At 35.1% G+C, this 20,653-nt stretch overlaps 1 protein-coding gene across 15 annotated transcripts in view; it reads right to left on the reverse strand.

Annotated features, from left to right (window-relative positions):
* The window catches only part of CNTLN (centlein), a 331,587-nt gene that overhangs the window by 59,789 nt on the left and 251,145 nt on the right, over positions 1-20,653 (reverse strand). For all 15 annotated transcript variants that reach the window (XM_081499257.1, XM_081499287.1, XM_081499348.1 and 12 more), the window contains 2 exons: positions 17,955-18,045; positions 17,649-17,872 (listed from right to left, as the gene is read on the reverse strand). In XM_081499257.1, the coding sequence (XP_081355383.1) occupies positions 17,649-17,872; positions 17,955-18,045 (315 nt within the window). The remainder of the gene's footprint in view (positions 1-17,648; positions 17,873-17,954; positions 18,046-20,653) is intronic.

Below are 20,653 nucleotides of genomic sequence, written 5' to 3' on the forward strand. Positions count from 1 at the left end.
CAAGAATCTTCTTTAAAGGTATTTAAAAGTATTACATTTCCATCTGAGTACCACTTGGCCCATATTTCTATGTTACGCTATGCATTACTTCGTTATCATTTATTATGAAGTATTTTCTCAGTTTTCACTTTACCTTTTTCTTTGTCCCTTAATTATTCAGAAATGTTTCTACAAGTTGCATCAGAATTTTTAAACTTGACTTTTTAAATTGATTTTTTTAATCTTGTGTTAGACAACATTTTTAATATGATATCAAGTTTATGAAAACTGTGGAGAGCTGTGTTGTGGACTAGTCATGTGATCATTTTGGTAAAGGCTTTTTATTGCTTTGTTCAAATAGTGTATATCCTTAATGACTTTTTGTCAGCTTTTTCTTAAAAGTGCCGAATTATCAATTTTTACATTACTTATTTTGAAGTAAGTTTGTATTTTCATAAGCTTTCTGATCCTAATAGGAAAACTCATTGAAATAACTAAAATGCAAGCACATTTATTTATATTCTTCAATAATTCTCCTTTTCTCATTTCTCAGTTCTTCACATGGACTCATCCTAATTAGCAGAATTTGACACAAGTGGTTGTACATGTCTCGAAATACTTTTATCACTTGGTTTCTTGGATACATCTTTCTCTTGGTTTTCTTTCTATTTAACTGGTCTCTCCTCTCTTGGATTTTCCTCATCTACTCAAACTCTATGGGTTGGAAGGCTCAGGGTACCTCTTCTCTTCTTTAATCTACCTTCATTCCCTAGGTGATCCCATTCAGTCTCATGTTTTTAAATATAATCTAAATACTCTTAACTCTAAAATTCATGCCTCTAGCCCAGGCCTCCCTCTAAATTTTACACTCAGTTATCCTACTGCTTACTTGCTGTTTTCATTTCAGTGACAAAATACACTTGGTTACAATGGTAAGCTGTCAATGACTTTTAGCCCCTAGGGTTTTACATTTATTTTTTGACAAATTCTGGTGTGCATTTATAAGAATAATTGTTATATTTTATCCAATTTTGTTGGTATGCTTCCACATAAGGTTATAAAACTCCCCAGGTGAGGATAGCATGCAGCTAGCGTTGAAAACCACAGATATATCAGATTACTCACTACTCTCAACAAAGTACTTTTTAATTTTGATGCTTTTCCAAGCTTTCCTTCTTCTAATGATTTTGTTCCACAAACGAAACTTCAAAATCAAACCAAATGTTATGTCTAAGCCCAAATGCCACCTCTTTCAAAGGCTTACTAAATAATGACCTCAATGAAAAACCAGTTTGTCTTTGTCCACTACATGTCCATGGTATATCTTACGTACAAGCTATATATATAACAGTTCCCTTGTATAGTAGTTCACATGTCTAATTTCCCTACTGTATCTTGTACAGGGGACAAGAACCATGTTTAATTTATTACTGAATATCATATTATTGGAGAGTCTTACAGGTAGTAGGAGCATTAAGCTAAACTGAATTATAACAAATACAAACACACATATCTATCCATGTGCAAGCCAATATATTAGGCATTTAAAACCAAACTCTAAAATATATGGATATTTAAAAATCATAATATCTCACAGTGAGAAAAATGTTATATTTTGTCACTTCCAGGTATGGTGATATTTCAAAGAGAGATACTTACCTAAAAGTATATTGATGCAAAGTGAAAAAACTACTAGGAATATAAGTAAGATTGTGTAATATATTATAACACTGATTCATTATTAACAGAGAATAAATTCGCAACTGATGTTTTCAGGTCATATTTTCTTAATATTGTCTGTGGTAAGATCACAAGTGAATCTGAAAATGGTATAAGAAGTATGATTTTACAGTACATTGTGTTCTGAGTGATAATAATAGTTCCTAACAAAGTCTAATATAAGGCACAGACATTCTGTTAACAAATATCACTTGGTTCATCTAGAAGATAGGACGTAGGAATAAGACAGTCACGTCCAATTCCACATGGATTCTCAGCTCAGATTCTGGTTTTTGCACAGTTCACCTTGCGAACATGATCCGAGTGACATTTCACAAATTCCTGGATAAATGTTGCTACACTCTGCTAGGAGAGAGACAGGCTATGTCATGCACAGATCAATAATAGCACTGTGTTTCATCAGCCTCAAAATCAAAAGTGCTTCATCTGGCAAAAGCCATGGCCCTAGAGAATCTGACATATATAAACTGAATACCCTACAAGGAATGTTTACTACACAAGCTATTGGAGTAAGATAAAAGAAAACTCTAGAGATTAACAATGAAGTACAATAAGAGAGTACTAGCTTTCTACTTCGTTATTACTACAGGCGTGAACACAGATCACAAAAATGGAAATGAGGCTATTTAAAATTCTACAATTCCTGACAGAAAAAAAAGGGGTCCAGTACAATCAACACGTTCAATCTTTCAAATAAAGGTTATGTAAATAAATATAAACCAAACACAAATATAAGTTTACGATACAATAGTAATTTTATGAATCTACACAGATGAAAATGTTTTATGGAGGCTGACAAAATACAAAATTACAGGGTTTGCTGAAAGACTCTTCAGGCTTAGTAGTTATTATGCTCAATGTTTATATGCTAAATTAACCTAAAAACCCAAGATATTTGTTGAATGGGTTATGCTCTGTTGCTTTTAATGGCAGATTCTGACATTTGGCAAAAGTTCTGTATGCAGTTTGATTAAACTAATTTAAGAGTAATTAGTTAATGTAACTGGACAAGAGACAAAGCAAACTTGAAAACTCAAATCCTAAAATGACCTTCTTTGTTTAAGATGGATGTTACCAAAAAAGTTTCTGAGGACAAAATCTGCTGTTGCGGAACTAAGTTGTATCTCATGCAGAGGGCAGGGGAATCAATAATTCATCTAGATATCAGAGAAGATAACAGCAGTGTATACTTATGACACATATATTGAAAGTGCATATTTATGACATGTCTGTTGAAAGTGCATGCTTATGACGTGTCTGTTGAAAGTGCAGACTTATGACGTGTATGTTGAAAGTGCAGACTTATGATGTGAATGCTGAAAGGCATACTTATGACACTTTTTTTGAGTTGTGGGCTTGCTTAGGTACACTCCAATTGGGGAGTTAAGGCAGAGGCAGATCAAAGCCTCTTAAACAGCAATGGTCTAGGGTAAAAGTCTTGTTTTTCAGACCATATTTTGTAAAGCATCTCTTCTCTAACTCGCAGAAATACTGTCATACCTCCTTCTATGAACTCAAAACTCAGTGGGTTAGTTAGTAGTATTGTTAATATAGATAAATAACCTTTTTGGGAAACTAAAAGGAGTTTATTCTTCCTTTAGAAAACATATAGAGCCAATGTACAAATCAGGATTCAGAAAATTAAATGCCTATAGTTACTCAAAGTGTGTGAAAGTCACTCAGTCGTGTCTGACTCTTTGTGACCCTGTGGACTATATGGTTCATGTAATTCTCTAGGGATTTTCCCATCCCAGGGATCGAACCCAGGTCTCCCACATTGCAGGTGGATTCTTTACAGCAGAACCACAAGGGAAGCCCAAGAATACTGAAGTGGGTAGCCTATCCCTTCTCCAGCAGATCTTCCTGACCCAGGAATCGAACTGGTGTCTCCTGCATTGCAGGCAGATTCTTTACCAACTGAGCTATCTGGGAAGCCCCATCTAGTTACTCAAAAGGCAACATAAATAAGTGAAGTGGACCTAGCAGGATTTGTGACAAATAGGAAATGGTTTACCTCATTCTCCTTGGAAGCACCATGCCACTAACATTATTAACTCTCATACCAAAACCATACCTTCCATCATTTTCATGACACTAAATCATTTACTAATTGGTTTTGTCACCTTTTAAGTAAGCTCCTTCAATGTCATCAAACACTCATTCTTGACTGATGTGTAGCTATTCTTCCATTTCTAACTCTCAAACTGATTCTCTAGCTCTTAATCACAAAAGCCTATAGGATACTTTCATTTATATGACAAATTATTACCTCAAACTTCACTGATTACAAGAGAATTCTTCTTTTACTTCGTGTTAAACTTAGAAAAGGAAAAAGGCTTTGGAAAATGTTGCATGAGGGAACTGGTCCGTGAACCAGTCTTTGGAGTGACTTCCTGGATGTAGAATGATGTAAAGAAAAGAGGAAGATTCTTGAAGTAGAAAGCAATTTTTAAATCTTGGTTAAAAATATGCATTATCATCTCAGTGTCTTGGTAATAACTACTCAATAAGGCAACCTTTATCCTTTTACTGAGAATGTACTATGCCCTCAATTATTCAAAATGCTGTGAAAGTTATCAAAAAAAGTGTATGTGTTTTCTGCCCTTGATTTAATTAGCTATTAGATGCAATAGAACTAACAAATGTTAAACTTTAAAACTATTAAGTGCAGTATTGTATAAAAATTCGGTTTAGAAAAATGGAAAGATTATGAAGTTAGGATCAAGAGATAGATGTAGGTCATAACTTAGAGCTACGAACTTTAGGTTGATCTTAAGCAATTTGTTTCAATTCTTTTAAGTTTTAATTGCATTATATATAAAATGATAATATCTTCCTTACAAGGTTGAAAAAAAGAGTCCATAAAAAATAATAAAATGTCTAGAAAGTAGGCCTAATAGTCATTGAATAAACACTAGCTGGTGTGTGTTGGGGAAGGCAGTACAGCATAAGGCTTAAGAGCACAGCTTCTGGAATCAGGCTGCCTGGGCTTGAACCCCAGTTCTGCCACTTATGAGTTCTATTACCTTGGGCATGTTATTCCCTCTGCCTCACTTTGCCTATCTGTACAATAAAATCAGACATAGTAACTATCTCATTAAGGCATTGTTTATGTTAATGAGTTAATACAAACAAAGTGCATGGAAGAGTACCTAGCATATTAGTACACAAAAAGCATCAGCTAATATTACCTGTACTTCCATTATTATTGAAAACATATAAAATAAGATTTGAAAGAACAGATGCATTCAGCATAGACTGTGAGTGTTTTATAGGACAGGGGATACTCTCGGGGGCTTGTGTCAGGAAACAGAGGACTAAAACAATAGCATATCATGTACAATCTTGAAGATTTTGCTGACTTGTTTGGTCTTCAAATAGAAATCAATTGCAGGTTCCTGAAGATACATGATGAAATTCACATTCTAGCAAAATTATTCTGGCAGTAACACATGGAAAGAAATAAAGAGGAGACTACAGAAGCCAGACAGGAGAATATATCAGTACTCAAGGAAAAAGAAATAACTGGTGCCACTAGAAACGGAAATTAAAAAGGAATGAACAAAAGAATTTTGTTGTTGATTTAGGGGTCAAAAAATAAAAGAGTTGAAGATGGTTCTGCGGAAATATTTTGGGAGAGGATAGTTTGGGAAGATTTGTTCTTTATTATTATTTTGTTCTTTGGTACACGATGAGTTAGTGGTGACAGAAAACCAAAAGAAAATGTCTTCTATAGTGAAATAGAACACATAAAAAGACATGTAGTTTTAAGCATCACCTACAAAGGAATAACAGGATTGGCTGAGATAGGAAATTCTGCTAATGTTAGTGATATTAACTACTAAGAGTTAACAGTTGAAAAGAGAAGTGTATTATAAAAAATCTTAAGGCAATTGTAGTAATACAGACTAGACTAGGAATGACTCTTGGAAACAGTCATTGGAGAAATTTAAAGTAGACATATAAAACTGGTATCTTGAAGAGAGGAGATAATTTCTTTTACATTAGGTATGTTTAAGTGCTATAGAATGAGGCTATAGAATAATGATTAAATAAGTACTGATGTAGATAATTTCAAATGTTTTTCAGACAGCTAATTCAAATACAATATATTAAATTTTCTTTGTGTTTACATTGTTTGGCTGTGGAAATCACAGAAGCCATAGGCTGAAGTTGAAAATTTTTGTCAAATATTAAACTTCTATTCCAATGCAACTAATAACAATATTAAAATTCTACTTCTTAAATGTAAGCATATGTGAGTTCATAACTTTGAGATCATATTATTATATCTTAAATTTAATTCTACTGTACTTTAAAGGGGCAAAATGTAAAATCAATATTTTAAAATTTCCTAAAAATCTGTGCAGGATAATTAGAGTACTCTGTAGTAAAAATATAAGGCTCAGGTATCAGACCTACTACTGACACCATGAGTCTTGGATAAGTCACTCACATATAGTTTCTGTTTCTTTCTATATAAAAATAGAACAATAATTCCTATCTGAATTAAATCAAGGAGATTTTGGGTATATCAAATTTTAAAACTATATGAAAATGCTCTAAAAATTCTAAATGCCTTAAAATGTTATGATATTTTAAGTGCCTCTGATTCTTTGTAATTCCATGGACTATAGCCTGCCAGGCTCCTCTGTCTATGGAATTTTCCAGGCAGGAATACTGGAGTGGGTTGTCATTTCCTACCCCAGGGGATCTTTCCAACCCACAAACTGAACCCACATCTCTTGTGTCTCCTGCACTGGCAGGCAGATTCTTTACCAGTGTGCCTCCTAGGAAGCCCAGAAAATCTGAGTAGGCCTATGTTTATTTAAAAAATAGGATAAACAATTAATAACCTCTAAAATAAAAAGCATCAAGTCCAGATAGGTTCACTAGTTAATTTTTACTAAACTTGTAAGGAAGAAATAATACCAATTCTCTACAATCTCTTTCAGAGGATAGAAGCAGAGGAAATACTTCCTAATTCTTTGATTCAGAATTACAGACCAATACCTCTCATGAACTTAGATGTAAAAATCCTACATAAAATAATAGAAAATTGAACTCAACAATGTACAAAAATAATTGTACACCATGACCAAGTGGGATTTAACTTGATTAAGACTATAGTCAGCCCTACATATCCACAGGTTCCACATCCATGAATTCAACCAACAGAAGATAAAAATTACTAAAAAAAAAAAAAAAATCCGGAAAATCCCAAAAAGCAAAACTTGAACTTGCCATACAATGGCAACTATTTGTATAGCACTTACATTGTATTTATAAGCATTTACATTTTATTAGGTATTATAAGTAATCTAGGGGTGATTTAGTATAATGAAGGATGTATGTAAGTAATATTCAAATACTATGCCATTTAATATAAGTTACTTGAACATCTGTGCATTTTGGTATCTACAGGGGGTTCCACAACCAATTCCCCATGAGTATCAAGGGTTGACTGTACCTACAAAAACCCTCAGGTGACATCACACTTAATGGTATGAAACTTAAGCTTTCTCACAAAGATAAAAAACAAGGCATGATGTCTCCTCTCACGAAGGCTTCTCATCATATTGCAAGTCCTAGCTAAGTCAAGAAGATACAAAAAAGAAGTAAAATATATAAAAATTGGGAAGGAAGAAATAAAACCATCTTTGTTCATAGATGATATAATTGTCTATGTAGAAAACCAGAAAGAATAGACAAAAACCTCCTGAATCAATTAAGTGATTACAGCATGGTTGTAGTATATAAGGTTAATATACAAAGGTCAATCCCTTTCTTATATGCCAGTAACAAACAAGTGGAATTTGAAACCAAAAGGAAAACATTTATATTAGCATTCCTAAAAAGTCTGACATGAAAAAAGAGTTTAACTCTGATGAAAGAAATCAAAGTTCTAAATAAACAGAGAGATATTCCATGTTCATGGAATAGAAGTTGCAATATTGTCAAGATATCAGTTCTTTGCCACTGGATCTATAAATTCATTGCAATCCCAATCAAAATCCCAGCAAGTTATTTTGTTTATCCTGACAAACTGATTCTAACATTTATATGAAGAGATAAAAGACCCAGATTAGCCAACACAATACTGAAGGAGAAGAACAAAGTTGGAAGACTAAACTATCTGACTTCAAGACTTATTGTAAAGCTACAGTAATCAAGACAGTGTTGGTATTGGCAAAAGAATAGACAAATAGGTCAATGGACAGAACAGAAAGACCAGAAATAGACCCATGTACATACAATCAACTGATCTTTGACAAAGAAGCAAAGTCAAAACAATGGAGATAAGATAGACTTTCCAAGAAATTGTGCTAAAACAATCAGATATATACAGGGAATAAAAGAATCTAGACACAGTCCTTACATGTTCTTCACAAAAATTAATTTAAAATGGATCACAGAGCAAAGGGTGAAGACAAACAAGAAACTGCTAGAAGAAAACACAGGAGAACTTCTAAATGACCTTGGGTATGACAACTGCATTAAGATACAACGTCAAAGGCATGATCTAGAAAAAAACAATGATAAGCCAGACTTCATTATGATTAAAAGCTTCTACTCTGTGAAAGACAAAGTTGTAAGATTGAGTAGACCCATTCTGACATAGAATGGAAGAAAATATTTGCAAAAGACACATCTGATAAAGGACTGTACAATGAGTATTTAAAAGTCATCAGTGGGCTTCCTTGGTGGCTCAGTGGTAAAAGAATCTATGCCTGTCATTGCAGGAGACACAGGTTCGACCTCTGGTTCAGGAAGATCCCATGTGCCATGGAGCAACTAAGCCACAAGTATTGACCTTGTGCTCTAGAGCCCAGGAACCGCAACTACTGAAGCCTGTGCTCTGTAACAAGAGAAGCCACCATAATGATAAGCCCACGCACCCCAACTAGAAAGTAGCCCCCAACCTCCTCAACTAGAGAAAAGCCCATGCAGCAATGAAGACCCAGCACAGTCAAAGTAAGTAAAATTTAAAAAAACAACTCAGCAGCAAGAAAACAACCCAGTTAAAGAATAAGCAGCACCACAATATTGTAAAGTAATCAGCCTCCAATTAAAATAAAAATTAAAAAAAAGGAATCACCGGGAGATCTTAACAGATACCTTATCAAAGAAGATAACCACTTGAGAAATAAGCATATAAAAAGATGTTCCACATCATATGTAATCAGAAATGCAAATTAAAATAACAATGAAATTCCACCACACATATACGTGCTGTGCTGTGCTCAGTTGCTCAGTCATGTCCAACTCTTTGCGACCCCATGGACTATAGCCCACCAGGCTCCTCTGTCCAGGGGGATTCTCCAGGCAAGAATATTGGGAGTGCGTTGCCATGCCCTCCTCCAGGGGATCTTCCCAACCCAGGGATCAAACCCAGGTCTCCCACAATGCAGGTGGATTCTTTACCAGCTGAGCTACCAGGGAAGCCCTAAGTGTATAAGAGAATGGCCCAAACCTGGAAAAACGACAACACATAATACAGGCCATAATATAAAGTAATAGGAACTCACATTTATTATTGTTAGTAATGCAAAATGGTTCAGTCACTTTGGAGGTCTGTTTGGTGGTTTCTTACAAAACCAAACATCCTCTTAACATATAATCCAGCAGTTGTGCACCTTGGTATTTATCCAAGGAAAATATACATCTACACAAAAACTGGCACATGGATGGTTATGGCAGCTTTATTCAAAACTGCCAAAATATGGAGCAATCAAGATGTCTTTCAATAAGTGAATGATAAATAATCAATGGATTATTAATAATGGAATAATATTCCATTTCAGACAATAGAATATTATTCAGTGCTGAAAATAATGACCTATAGAGCCATGAAAAGAAAGAAGAAAGTGCCTATTACTAAGATTTAAGTGCATATGACTGAAATTTAAGTGCCAATTACTCAATTTAAGTACATATTACTAAGAGAAAGAAACCAATGTGAAAATTCTCCGTACTATATAATTCCACCTATATAACATTCTGCAAAAGGGGAGACTATGGAAACAGTAAAAAGATTAGTGGTTGCCAGGGGTTGGTGGCAGGGAGGGGTAAATGGATAGTGCTCAGAGGATTTGAAGTCAGGGAAATAGGCACATGAATGGATACATATTATTACACATTTGGAGAAGGCGATGGCAACCCACTCCAGTACTCTCGCCTGGAAAATCCCATGAACGGAGGAGCCTGGTAGGCTGCAGTCTATGGGGTCGCTGAGTCAGACATGACTGTGCGACTTCATTTTCACGTTTCCTTTCATGCAATGCAGAGGGAAATGGCAACTCACTCCAGTGATCTTGCCTGGAGATTCCCAGGGACAGGGGAGCCTGGTAGGCTGCCATCTTTGGGGTCACACAGACTTGGATATGACTGAAGTGACTTAGCAGCAGCATTACACATTTACCCAAAGAATGTACAATATCAAGAGTACAACTGTAAACGATAAACTTTGGATGATTATGATACATCACTGAAGGCTCATCAATTTTAACAAATGTACCTCTCTGGTGGGGATACTGGTAATGGGAGAGGGTATGCATATGTAGAGGCAAGAGGTGAAGGAGAAAGATTTGTACCTTCCTCTCACTTTTGCTCTAAACCTAAAAACACTCCAAAATATAGTCTTTATTAAAAAAAATACAACTTCATTGCTCACAAGTTCTACTTATTATAAAACATTGGAATGCACTACAGCCAAGTTTTTGACATACTATTACAAGAACTGCATTTCTAACAGGTTCCAATAACATGTTCCTCATTTCCATCTAAGACTTCTTCAGAATACCCTTAAGGGATAAAAAAGTTTACAGGATACAAAATTTCACAAAAAGTTTCACAAAAATTCACAATTTACATACAAAAAAATAGGAAGGTACAGATCTTTCACAAAAATTTACAAATGATTACAAAAAAAATCATTTGATTAATGATTTAATACCTAATAAAAACATTCATAATATTCTCTAAAAGGTGGATTTATATGTAAAGCTGCATTTTCTTTTATAATATGAATTCTAATACTTTCCTTCTGTCACTGAATCAACACTGTTTAAATCTATATGATATCATACATGTGACCATAAAGGTGTCTCCACAGACACAATATACTTAAGTAATACTGCTTGGGCAAAAGAGGACGACATTTACATCTTGTTATTCTTAAGGTTTGGAATTCATATTTAACATGTTCAGATATATTCTGAGTAAAAGTTCGTAAATCAAAGAACTATGCCTTCAAACCAGAAAAGTTAGTCAATATTGTTAGTGTTAACATATTTTTATTTCTTGATACTCACTTTTGCAGTAGAGTAGTGTATATGTCAGGAAAACAAAACCACATTGTTTTAATTGGAAACTAATTTTAAGAAAATTTACCTTATACACATTTTACTTTGCTGAGTGTAGTAATAACTGAACCTAAATGCTTCACATAAGGGTAGGTTCTTCACACACCTAAAATGTTATCTAGTTCTTATATTACCAAATTAAATTTATATTGAAAACTTTATTAAATTGAATAGAGAACAATTTTGCTTATTCTGTCAACAATGAATATATTAGCAGCAACATTCATGCAGATACTGTGCCTGTGTATTTTCCTGTTTAAAACCAACATTTTAAAAAGTTTTATTGAGGCAAAATTCACATACCACACTATTCACCTATTTAAAGTACACTTCAATGTTTTTTCATATATTCACAGATTCGTTCTACCATCACCACAGTCAACTTTAGAGCATTTTTATCACTTTAAAAAGAAATCTCTACACTTTAGCAATCACTCCTATATTCTGCTTTCACCCAGCCATCGCATTCCACTAATTTTTCTGTCTGTATAGATTTGCCTATTCTGAATATTCTAGATAAATGGAATCGTTATGATATGTAGCTCTTTTGCGGCTTACTTTTTTTGGTAGATACAATGTTTTTAAGATTCATTCACATTGTATTGTGTATCAATATTTCACTAATTTTTTATGGTTTAGTAATATTCCCTTGCATGAACATATCACAATCTGTTTATCCACTTACTAGTGGGCATTTCAGTTGTTTCCACCTTTTGCCTTTTATTACTAATGCTGTTATGAACAATACTGCCTTACCATTTACTATCTTCTTATACAGTGTCTTATGGTAAGATACAGATGAGACACTGGGCTTTCTCTTTTCTTTCTTGAGCATGCAAATAGCTCTATGAATGCATGTGTTCTCTAGATCCCAAGAAGACATCAGAGCTTTTCAAAATTCTTAGGGGCATCTTATTCCCCAGTTTTTCCGTTCAAGCTAATTGACCTGAACTGGAATCCATCACCTCAGGCATATGAAGTTAAAACATTTTATCTGACAACTCTATCCACCAACCCCAGTGCCAAGAAGGCTATCCGCACTGAATGACATCATAGTCCCTGGGGTTTTCCAGAGAGCCATCAGAAAGAACAAAGGACAATTATTTGGGAATGAGGCTTACAAGGAGTTTCAGTTCCATTCTGCTTCTTTTGTAAGCTACCATGATGCATGGGGAACATGAACTATCATCTTTCCCAGGCTACTGCTGAGCTGGGAGAATGGGGAATGGGACAAATTAAAATGCCACAAAGTTTCCTGTCCCTATCTAGACATAGCTGTTTTTCTTGAATAAACAGTCCTTAGGTCCTTGCAAGTATGGTTAATTTCCAGAGTTTCATTGAAGAATTATAAGTGATCCCCAATGTGCACAGAGAGTCTCTATAAAATGCTTCATAGTTCTCATGCAAAATACTTTGGTCGGATCTTCAGTCTTTCTAAATAGATAAGGAATTCATAGCTTAGAAAACTTTTAACTTCTTTGAGCCATCTATTAATTGCCTTAGGAATATTACATTATCCCTGAGAAGACTTGGTTCTGTACCCAGTGTTATAAAAATGTTTATTATTATCGACAATTTTTGCCCTTTTTTTCCATTGTGTTTATGGAGGAATAAATTTTCAAAGTCCTTACACTAATAGTGGATGAACTCTTAGAAAACATGCTAAGTGAAAGAAGCCAGACACAAAAGGTCATATAGTGTTGATTTCATCTATATTAAATGTCTAGAATAGGCAAATCCATATAAACACAATGTAGATTAGTGATTGCCTAGGACTGAGAGATGGAGCAAAGGAAGGATGATGACTAAAGGTTTCAGGATCTCTTTGTGATGTTATGAAAATGTTCTAGAACTGATTTTGGTGATGGCTGCACAACTTTGTCCAAATTGTAACAACCACTGAATTAAATGAAAGAATTATCTGTATGTGAATTGTTTCATTAAAATTATTGACTTTACCCGCTCTCAACAATTGATACCTTGTTTACATCCCTCTCAATAACTGACAGAACTAGACAGAAAACCAGCAAGGACAGAATTGAACACTAGTATTAACCAACTAAACCTAACAGATATATACAGTAAACTCAACCTAACAACTTGTAGCTTCCCTTGTAGCTACAAGGGATCTTCCGTTGTAGCTCAGTCAGTAAAGAATCTGCCTGCAATGCAGGAGACCTGGGTTCAATCCCTGGGTTGGGAAGATCCCCTGGAGAAGGAAATGGCAAGCCATTCCAGTATTCTTGCCTGGAGAATCCCATGGACAGAGGAGCCTGGCAGGCTATAGTCCATGGGGTCGCAAGAATTGGACATGACTTAGTGACTAAACCACTACACCGCAACCTAACAACAACAATGCAAATTCTTATTAAGTGCAAACAGAGCATTCTCCAAGATCTACTATATGTTATGCCACAAAACAAGTCTTAGCACACTGATAAAAAACCAGATCATAGAAACTAATTTTCAGTGTAAGTTTGGAACAAGGGTCAGGGCTGGATATAAGGTCACTATGGAAATAAAGCCAAAACATAGTTCCTAGTATTACAACTAATAAACCACCAATACTTTATAACTAAAACATTTCCAAGTATTGCTTGAATTGAACCACTAGCTTTTGGAAGTAGGGGATTTAACTATAATTTGAAATTATGTGTGATAGTAATTTAAAAATTATTTTCTAAAACAATAAAAGGATTTCTTCTGTGTAAAACAACAAATCATTCCTTATATAAGCAAATACCTTTAAGAATGTAGACTTAAGAAAACTTCCAAAAGAAATAAAAGCAAAAATAAACAAATGGGACCTAACCAAACTTATGTTTTTGAACATCAAAGGAAACCATAAACAAAATGGAAAAAAAAATCTTACCTACTTGCAAATGATGCAACCAACAAAGGCCTAATTTCCAAACATACAAATTGCTCTTACAATTCAATAACAACAAAAAATAAAACTCAATTATAAAAGGGCAGAAGATCAAAGCCGACATTTTTGTGAAGAAGACATACAGATGGCCAATAGGTACATGAAAAGATGTTCTTCATCACTAGTTACTAGAGAAATACAAATCAAAATTACACTCTGTAAAGCAATTATCCTACAATAAAAAATAAATTAAAAAAAAAAAACTACAATGAGATACCAACTCACACCAGTCAGAATGGCCATCATTAAAGTTTATAAATAATAAACGCTAACGGGAATGTGGAGAAAGGGAACCCTCTATACTGTTGGTGGGAACTTGCATTGGTGCAGCCACTATTGAAAACAGGACAGAGGTTCCTCAAAAAACTAAAAATAGAGCTGCCAAGTAATTCGGCAATCTTACTCCTGGACATATACCCAGAAAAAACTATAATTTGAAAAGATATAGGAGAAAAGGAAAGATATACCCATTTGAATGCAGAGTTCTTAAAGAATAGCAAGGAGAGATAAGAAAGCCTTCCTCAGTGATCAATGCAAAGAAATAGAGGAAAACAATGGAATGGGAAAGACTAGAAATCTTTTCAAGAAAATCAGAGATACCAAGGGAACATTTCATGCAAAGATGGGCACAATAAAGGACAGAAATGGTATGGACCTAAGAGAAGCAGAAGATATTAAGAAGAGGTGGCAAGAATACACAGAAGAACTGTACAAAAAAGATCTTCACGACCCAGATAATCACGATGGTGTGATCACTCATCTAAAGCCAGACATCCTGGAATGTGAAGTCAAGTGGGGCTTAGGAAGCATCACATGAACAAAGCTAGTGGAGGTGATGGCATTCCAGTTGAGCTATTTTAAATCCTAAAAGATGATGCTGTGAAAGTGCTGCACTCAGTATGCCAGAAAATTTGGAAAACTAGCAGTGGCCACAGGACTGAAAAATGTCAGCTTTCATTCCAATCCCAAAGAAAGGCAGTGCCAAAGAATGCTCAAACTACCGCACAATTGCACTCATCTCATATGTTGGTAAAGTAATGCTCAAAATTCTCCAAGGCAGGCTTCAACAATACGTGAACCATGAATGTCCAGATGTTCAAGCCGGATTGAGAAAAGTTGGACTGCCAACATCTTTTGGATCATTGAAAAAGCAAAAGAATCCCAGAAAAATATCTACTTCTACTTTATTGACTATGTCAAAGCCTTTGACTGTGTGGATCACAACAAACTGTGGAAAATCTTCAAGAGATGGGAATACCAGACCACCTGACCTGCCTCTTGAGAAATCTGTATGTAGGTCATGAAGCAAGTTAGAACTGGACATGGAACAACAGATTGGTTCAGAAAAAGAGTACATGAAGGCTGTGTATCCTCACTCTGCTTACTTAAATTATATGCAGAGTACATCATGAGAAACGCTGGGCTGGATGAAGCTCAAGCTGGAATCAAGATTGCCAGGAGAAATATCAATAACCTCAGATGTGCAGAGGACACCACACTTATAGCAGAAAGTGAAGAAGAACTAAAGAGCCTCTTGATGAAAGTGAAAGAGGAGAGTGAAAAAGTTGGTTTAAAACTCAGCATTCAGAAAACTAAGATCATGGCATCCAGTCCCATCCCTTCATGGCAAATAGATGGGGGAACAGTGTCAGACTTTATTTTTTTGGGCTCCAAAATCCCTGCAGATGGTGACTGCAGCCATGAAATTAAAAGATGCTTACTCCTTGGAAGAAAAGCTATGATCAACCTAGACAGCATATTAAAAAGCAGAGACATTACCAACAAAGGTCTGTCTAGTCAAAGCTATAGTTTTTCCAGTAGTCATGTATGGATGTGAGAGTTGGACTATAAAGAAAGCTGAGCACCGAAGAATTGATGCTTTTGAACTGTGGTGTTGGAGAAGACTCTTGAGAGTCCCTTGGACTGCAAGAAAATCCAACCAGTCCATCCTAAAAGAAATCAGTCCTGAATATTCATTGGAAGGACTGATGCTGAAGCTGAAACTCCAATACTTTGGCCACCTCATGCGAAGAACTGACTCATTTGAAAAGACCCTGATGCTGGGAAAGATTGAAGGCTGGAGAAGAAGGGGACAACAGAGGATGAAATGGTTGGATGGCATCACCAATTCAATGGACATGAGTTTGAGTAAAGTCCAGGAGTTGTTGATGGACAGGGAGGCCTGGAGTGCTGCAGTCCTTGGGGCCACAAAGAGTTGGACACAACTGAGAAACTGAACTAACTGAACTGATACACACTCCTATTTCTGAGCAGCACTATTCACAATAGCCAAGACATGGAAATAACCTACATGTCCATTAACATGAGTAGACAAAGAAGATATATATATATACACACACACACACAAGGTTCCCAGGTGGCTAAGTGGTAAATTATCAGCCTGCCAATGCAGGAGCCACAGAAAAAAGCAGGTTCGATCTCTAGGGCAGGAAAAATCCCTGGAGGAGGAAATGGCAACCCATTGTAGTACTCTCGACTGGAAAATTCAATGGACAGAGGAGCCTGGCGGGCTACAGTCCATGGGGTCGCAGAGTCAGACACGACTGAGCAACTGAACACACACACACACACACACACACACACGCAATGGAATAGTCCTTGGCCATTAAAAAGAATGAAACAATGCCATTTGCAGCAACATGGATGAACCTAGAGCTTATCACATTAAATGAAGTAAGTTAGAAAGAGAAAGTCAAATACCATATAATATCACTTACATGCAAAACCTAAAATATGACACAGAAAAACATATCTATGAAACAAAACAGACTCACAGACACATACATTAGACTTGTGATTGCTAAAGAGGAGGGAAAGATTGGGAGTTTGGGAATAGCAAATACAAACTATTATGTACAGGATGAAAAAACAAGGTTCTACTGTAAAGCACAAGGAACTATATTCAATATCTTGTAATAAACCATAATGGAAAAGAATACAAAAAATATACATGTATAACTGAGTCTCACTGTTGTACAGCAGAAATTAACACAACATTGTTAATGTAAATACTTTAATAAAATTTTTTAAGAAAAGAATGGAGACTTAAGGAATAACCTTTTCTTTTTCATTTGTCTTAAGATTAAACTATAACTAACAGTAGGTATAATGTGTCTAATAAGTTGCAGAAAACTCAACTCACCTGAGTAAAAGCATATATGTTACAGAAACACATTAATATAGATATTTACATTAATGCTTCACATTTTATATAAGTATTTGCAAAGAACTAGGGCAATTACTAGTTAATACTGTTACTTATAGTGGTAAATGGAAAGTTTTAGAATGGGAAAATGGATAAGCTAAATGAATAGTTGGAGTCTGCCTTAAAATCTAAGATACAACAGAATAAATATATTAAAATGCTAAAATAAAGAAAAAATCTAAGTGGAAAAGGTATCCTAGTAATGTGTTTGTCAAAAGATTTGGAGTTCTCCTTAATAAGACCTTATTTAAGAAATCTAGATATTAAACACTATACCAGTTTAGCAGTACCTAGGAATTTTTTAAACTCGTAGGCATGTCTAACACAAATATAACCTCAAAACACATGTAAAACAAAATATCCATTTTTATAATACAGTCTACTGTAATTTATTTTGAAGTTCCCTTACCTTTATTGTCTGTCTGCTTGTTTGAAATCGTTGATCAGACACTTGCTGCTGATGCAGGAGCTTTTCGTTGACTTCTTTATATTCTTTAACAGCTAGTTCTGCTGCTTTTTTGGCATTCAAAAGTACACTGTTTTGCTGTTGCAAGGATACAATCCGTTCTCGTAATAAAATAACATTACTATTTGATTTCTGGGCAGTTATATTTTTCCACTTTTCTCTGTTAACTATATAAAAATACGTCCTTAATAATTTAAAAAAAATCTTGTTAAGTTAAAAAGACATTGTTAATTTCATACATATTCTTACCTCTGGTAGGACCTGCTGTATGTGAAGTCTTTTGAATACTGCTATTGTTCTTCTGAAGAGCTGATTTTTTGGCATTCTTGTGAAAATAATTCTAAATTTGAAAGTTTCATAAAAATTAGATTATAACTGATGATAATTTCAAGTGACCCAACAAAATATATACTATTTCTTTACTTAGAAATGTATGTATTTATGCATAGTAAAAGAAATCTGGACAATAAAAATCTGTAACTGATGTCAAGAACTCATAAATGAACATAACAGTGCACTAAAGTTGACCTAAGAGGCAGAAGATAAAAATACAAAAATCAACACAAAAGTAATAGAAATTTAACCTAAAGGACAGTTTAAAAAGTTAGGAGGAAAAACAGTAGAAGCAACAAAAATAAAATAACAGTACTTTATAACATTCTTTGGGATTCTAGCTCCTTTTCTAAAATACTGTTCTCTGTTGTAGAGTTATAAGTAATTCCGGCAAATGAAGTTAAAATAATACTGATGATAATAATGTGATTCTCCTTGAAGCTGTATGTTTTCCTCATGACATTGCAATACACTGAGGCTAAATAAAATGAAACCATTTTGACTTTGTTCCAAAATGTTTCACCAATCTATAAAAGCTTTCCCAAAACAAAAATTTAAATAGGAATATATTTCAAAATATTACAAATCCTAACAATAAAATATATCACCTTGTTTGAGAATTTATTGCCAGGGAAACAGGAACAATATCAATCTAGAAAATTATTTCTTTAAATAAAAGAACTTTTTTCAAAAAAACCAATTCAATTGAAGGAAAGTAAAAATTTAACTGAATGTTATTCTGACATTGAGCCATATATTTCATATTGACAGATATATATGTTATACTAAATTATATATAAAGCAGGTCTTTAAAGTAAAAAACTGATTTATTAACACAAATACCAAAACTCCTAAGACAGGAACTTCCTTTAAAATAAATACTTTCCTATAAATGAAATATGTTTCATTTCTCAAGGCATTTTTATTTTATTTATTATTTTTATTTGCTTGATTTTAAATTAATTAATCAATTCTTTAATCATTAAGATTCAATTAATACTATGTGTTGGTCATGTACTGACCACTGTAAAAAGATCCAAATCAGAACTACCAAGTTACCAATATTAGTTACCATGTATGCATGCTTAGTCGCTCACTAGTGTCCCACTCTTGCGACCCCATAGATTATAGCCTACCAGGCTCCTCTGTCCATGTGATTCTCCAGGCAAGAATACCGGAGTGTGTTGCCATTTCCTTCTCCAATTAGTTACCTTACTTGGTATCAAATTAACTAGACCTAAAATTAAAAAGAGGCCTCCATTTCCAGTGTTACTAAACTCATGAGAAATCCAGAAATAAACTTTGAAGTAAGCACACTTAAATCATGTTTTAAACGTGAGAAAGTGTTACGGTAAATTCTGAGGCCGAAAATAAAGTAAAGCAAGAATTCAGACGGATTTCCCTGGTGGGCCAGTGTTTAGGATTCTGGGCTTTCACTGCTGGGGACCCAGGTTTGATCCCTGGTTGGGAAACGAAGATACTACAAGCCGTGTGTTGCAGCTAAAACAAACAAATACAGAGACAAGCAATAAGCAAAGTGGCCAGCAAAATACAGGACAACTGATAATCCTTTTTGATCTTTCAGTTCAGTTGCTCAGTCGTGTCTGACTCTTTGCGTCCCCAGCACACCAGGCTTCCCTGACCATCACCAACTCCTGGAGCTTACTCAAACTCATGTCCATTGAGTTGGTGATGCCATCCAACCATCTCATTTTCTGTCGTCGTCTTCTCCTCCCACCTTCAATCTTTCCCAGAATCAGGGTCTTTTCAAATGAGTTAGTACTTCGCATGAGGTGGCCAAAGTATTGGAGTTTCAGCTTCAGCATCAGTCCTTCCAATGAATATTCAGGACTGATTTCTTTTAGGATGGACTGGCTGGACCTCCTTCCAGTCCAAGGGACTCTCAAGAGTCTTCTCCAACACCACAGTTTAAAAGCATAAATTCTTCGGTGCTCAGCTTTCTTTATAGTCCAAGTCTCACATCCACACATGACTACTGGAAAAACCATAGCTTTGACTAGATGAACCTTTATTGGTAAAGTAATGTCTCTGCTTTTTAATATGCTGTCTAGGTTGGTCATAGCTTTTCCTCCAAGGAGTAAGTATCTTTTAATTTCATGGCTGCAGTCACCATCTGCAGTTGATTTTGGAGCCCAAAAAAATAAAGTCTCTCACTGTTTCCCCATCTATTTGCCATGAAGTGATGAGACCAGATGCCATGATCTTAGTTTTCTGAATGTTGAGTTCTAAGCCAACTTTTTCACTCTCCTCTTTCACTTTCATCAAGAGGCTCTTTAGTTCTTCCTTGCTTTCTGCCGTAAGTGTGGTGTCCTCTGCATATCTGAGGTTACTGATATTTCTCTCAGCAATCTTGATTCCAGCTTGTGCTTCATCCAGCCCAGTGTTTCTCATGTTGTACTCTGCATATAATTTAAATAAGCAGGGTGACAATATACAGCCTTGACATACCCCTTTCCCAATTTGGAACCAGTCTGTTGTTCCATGTCCAGTTCTAACTGTTGCTTCTTGATCTGCATACAGATCTTTAAACTCATTTAAATAGCAACACAGGACGTAGGGGGAAAGGAAAGTCTAGGCTCCAACTCCAGATGAGA

Source organism: Giraffa tippelskirchi, chromosome 1 (assembly GCF_054371585.1).
Source record: "Giraffa tippelskirchi isolate mGirTip1 chromosome 1, T2T-mGirTip1v1.2.pri, whole genome shotgun sequence".
Classification (NCBI taxonomy): Eukaryota; Metazoa; Chordata; class Mammalia; order Artiodactyla; family Giraffidae; genus Giraffa; species Giraffa tippelskirchi.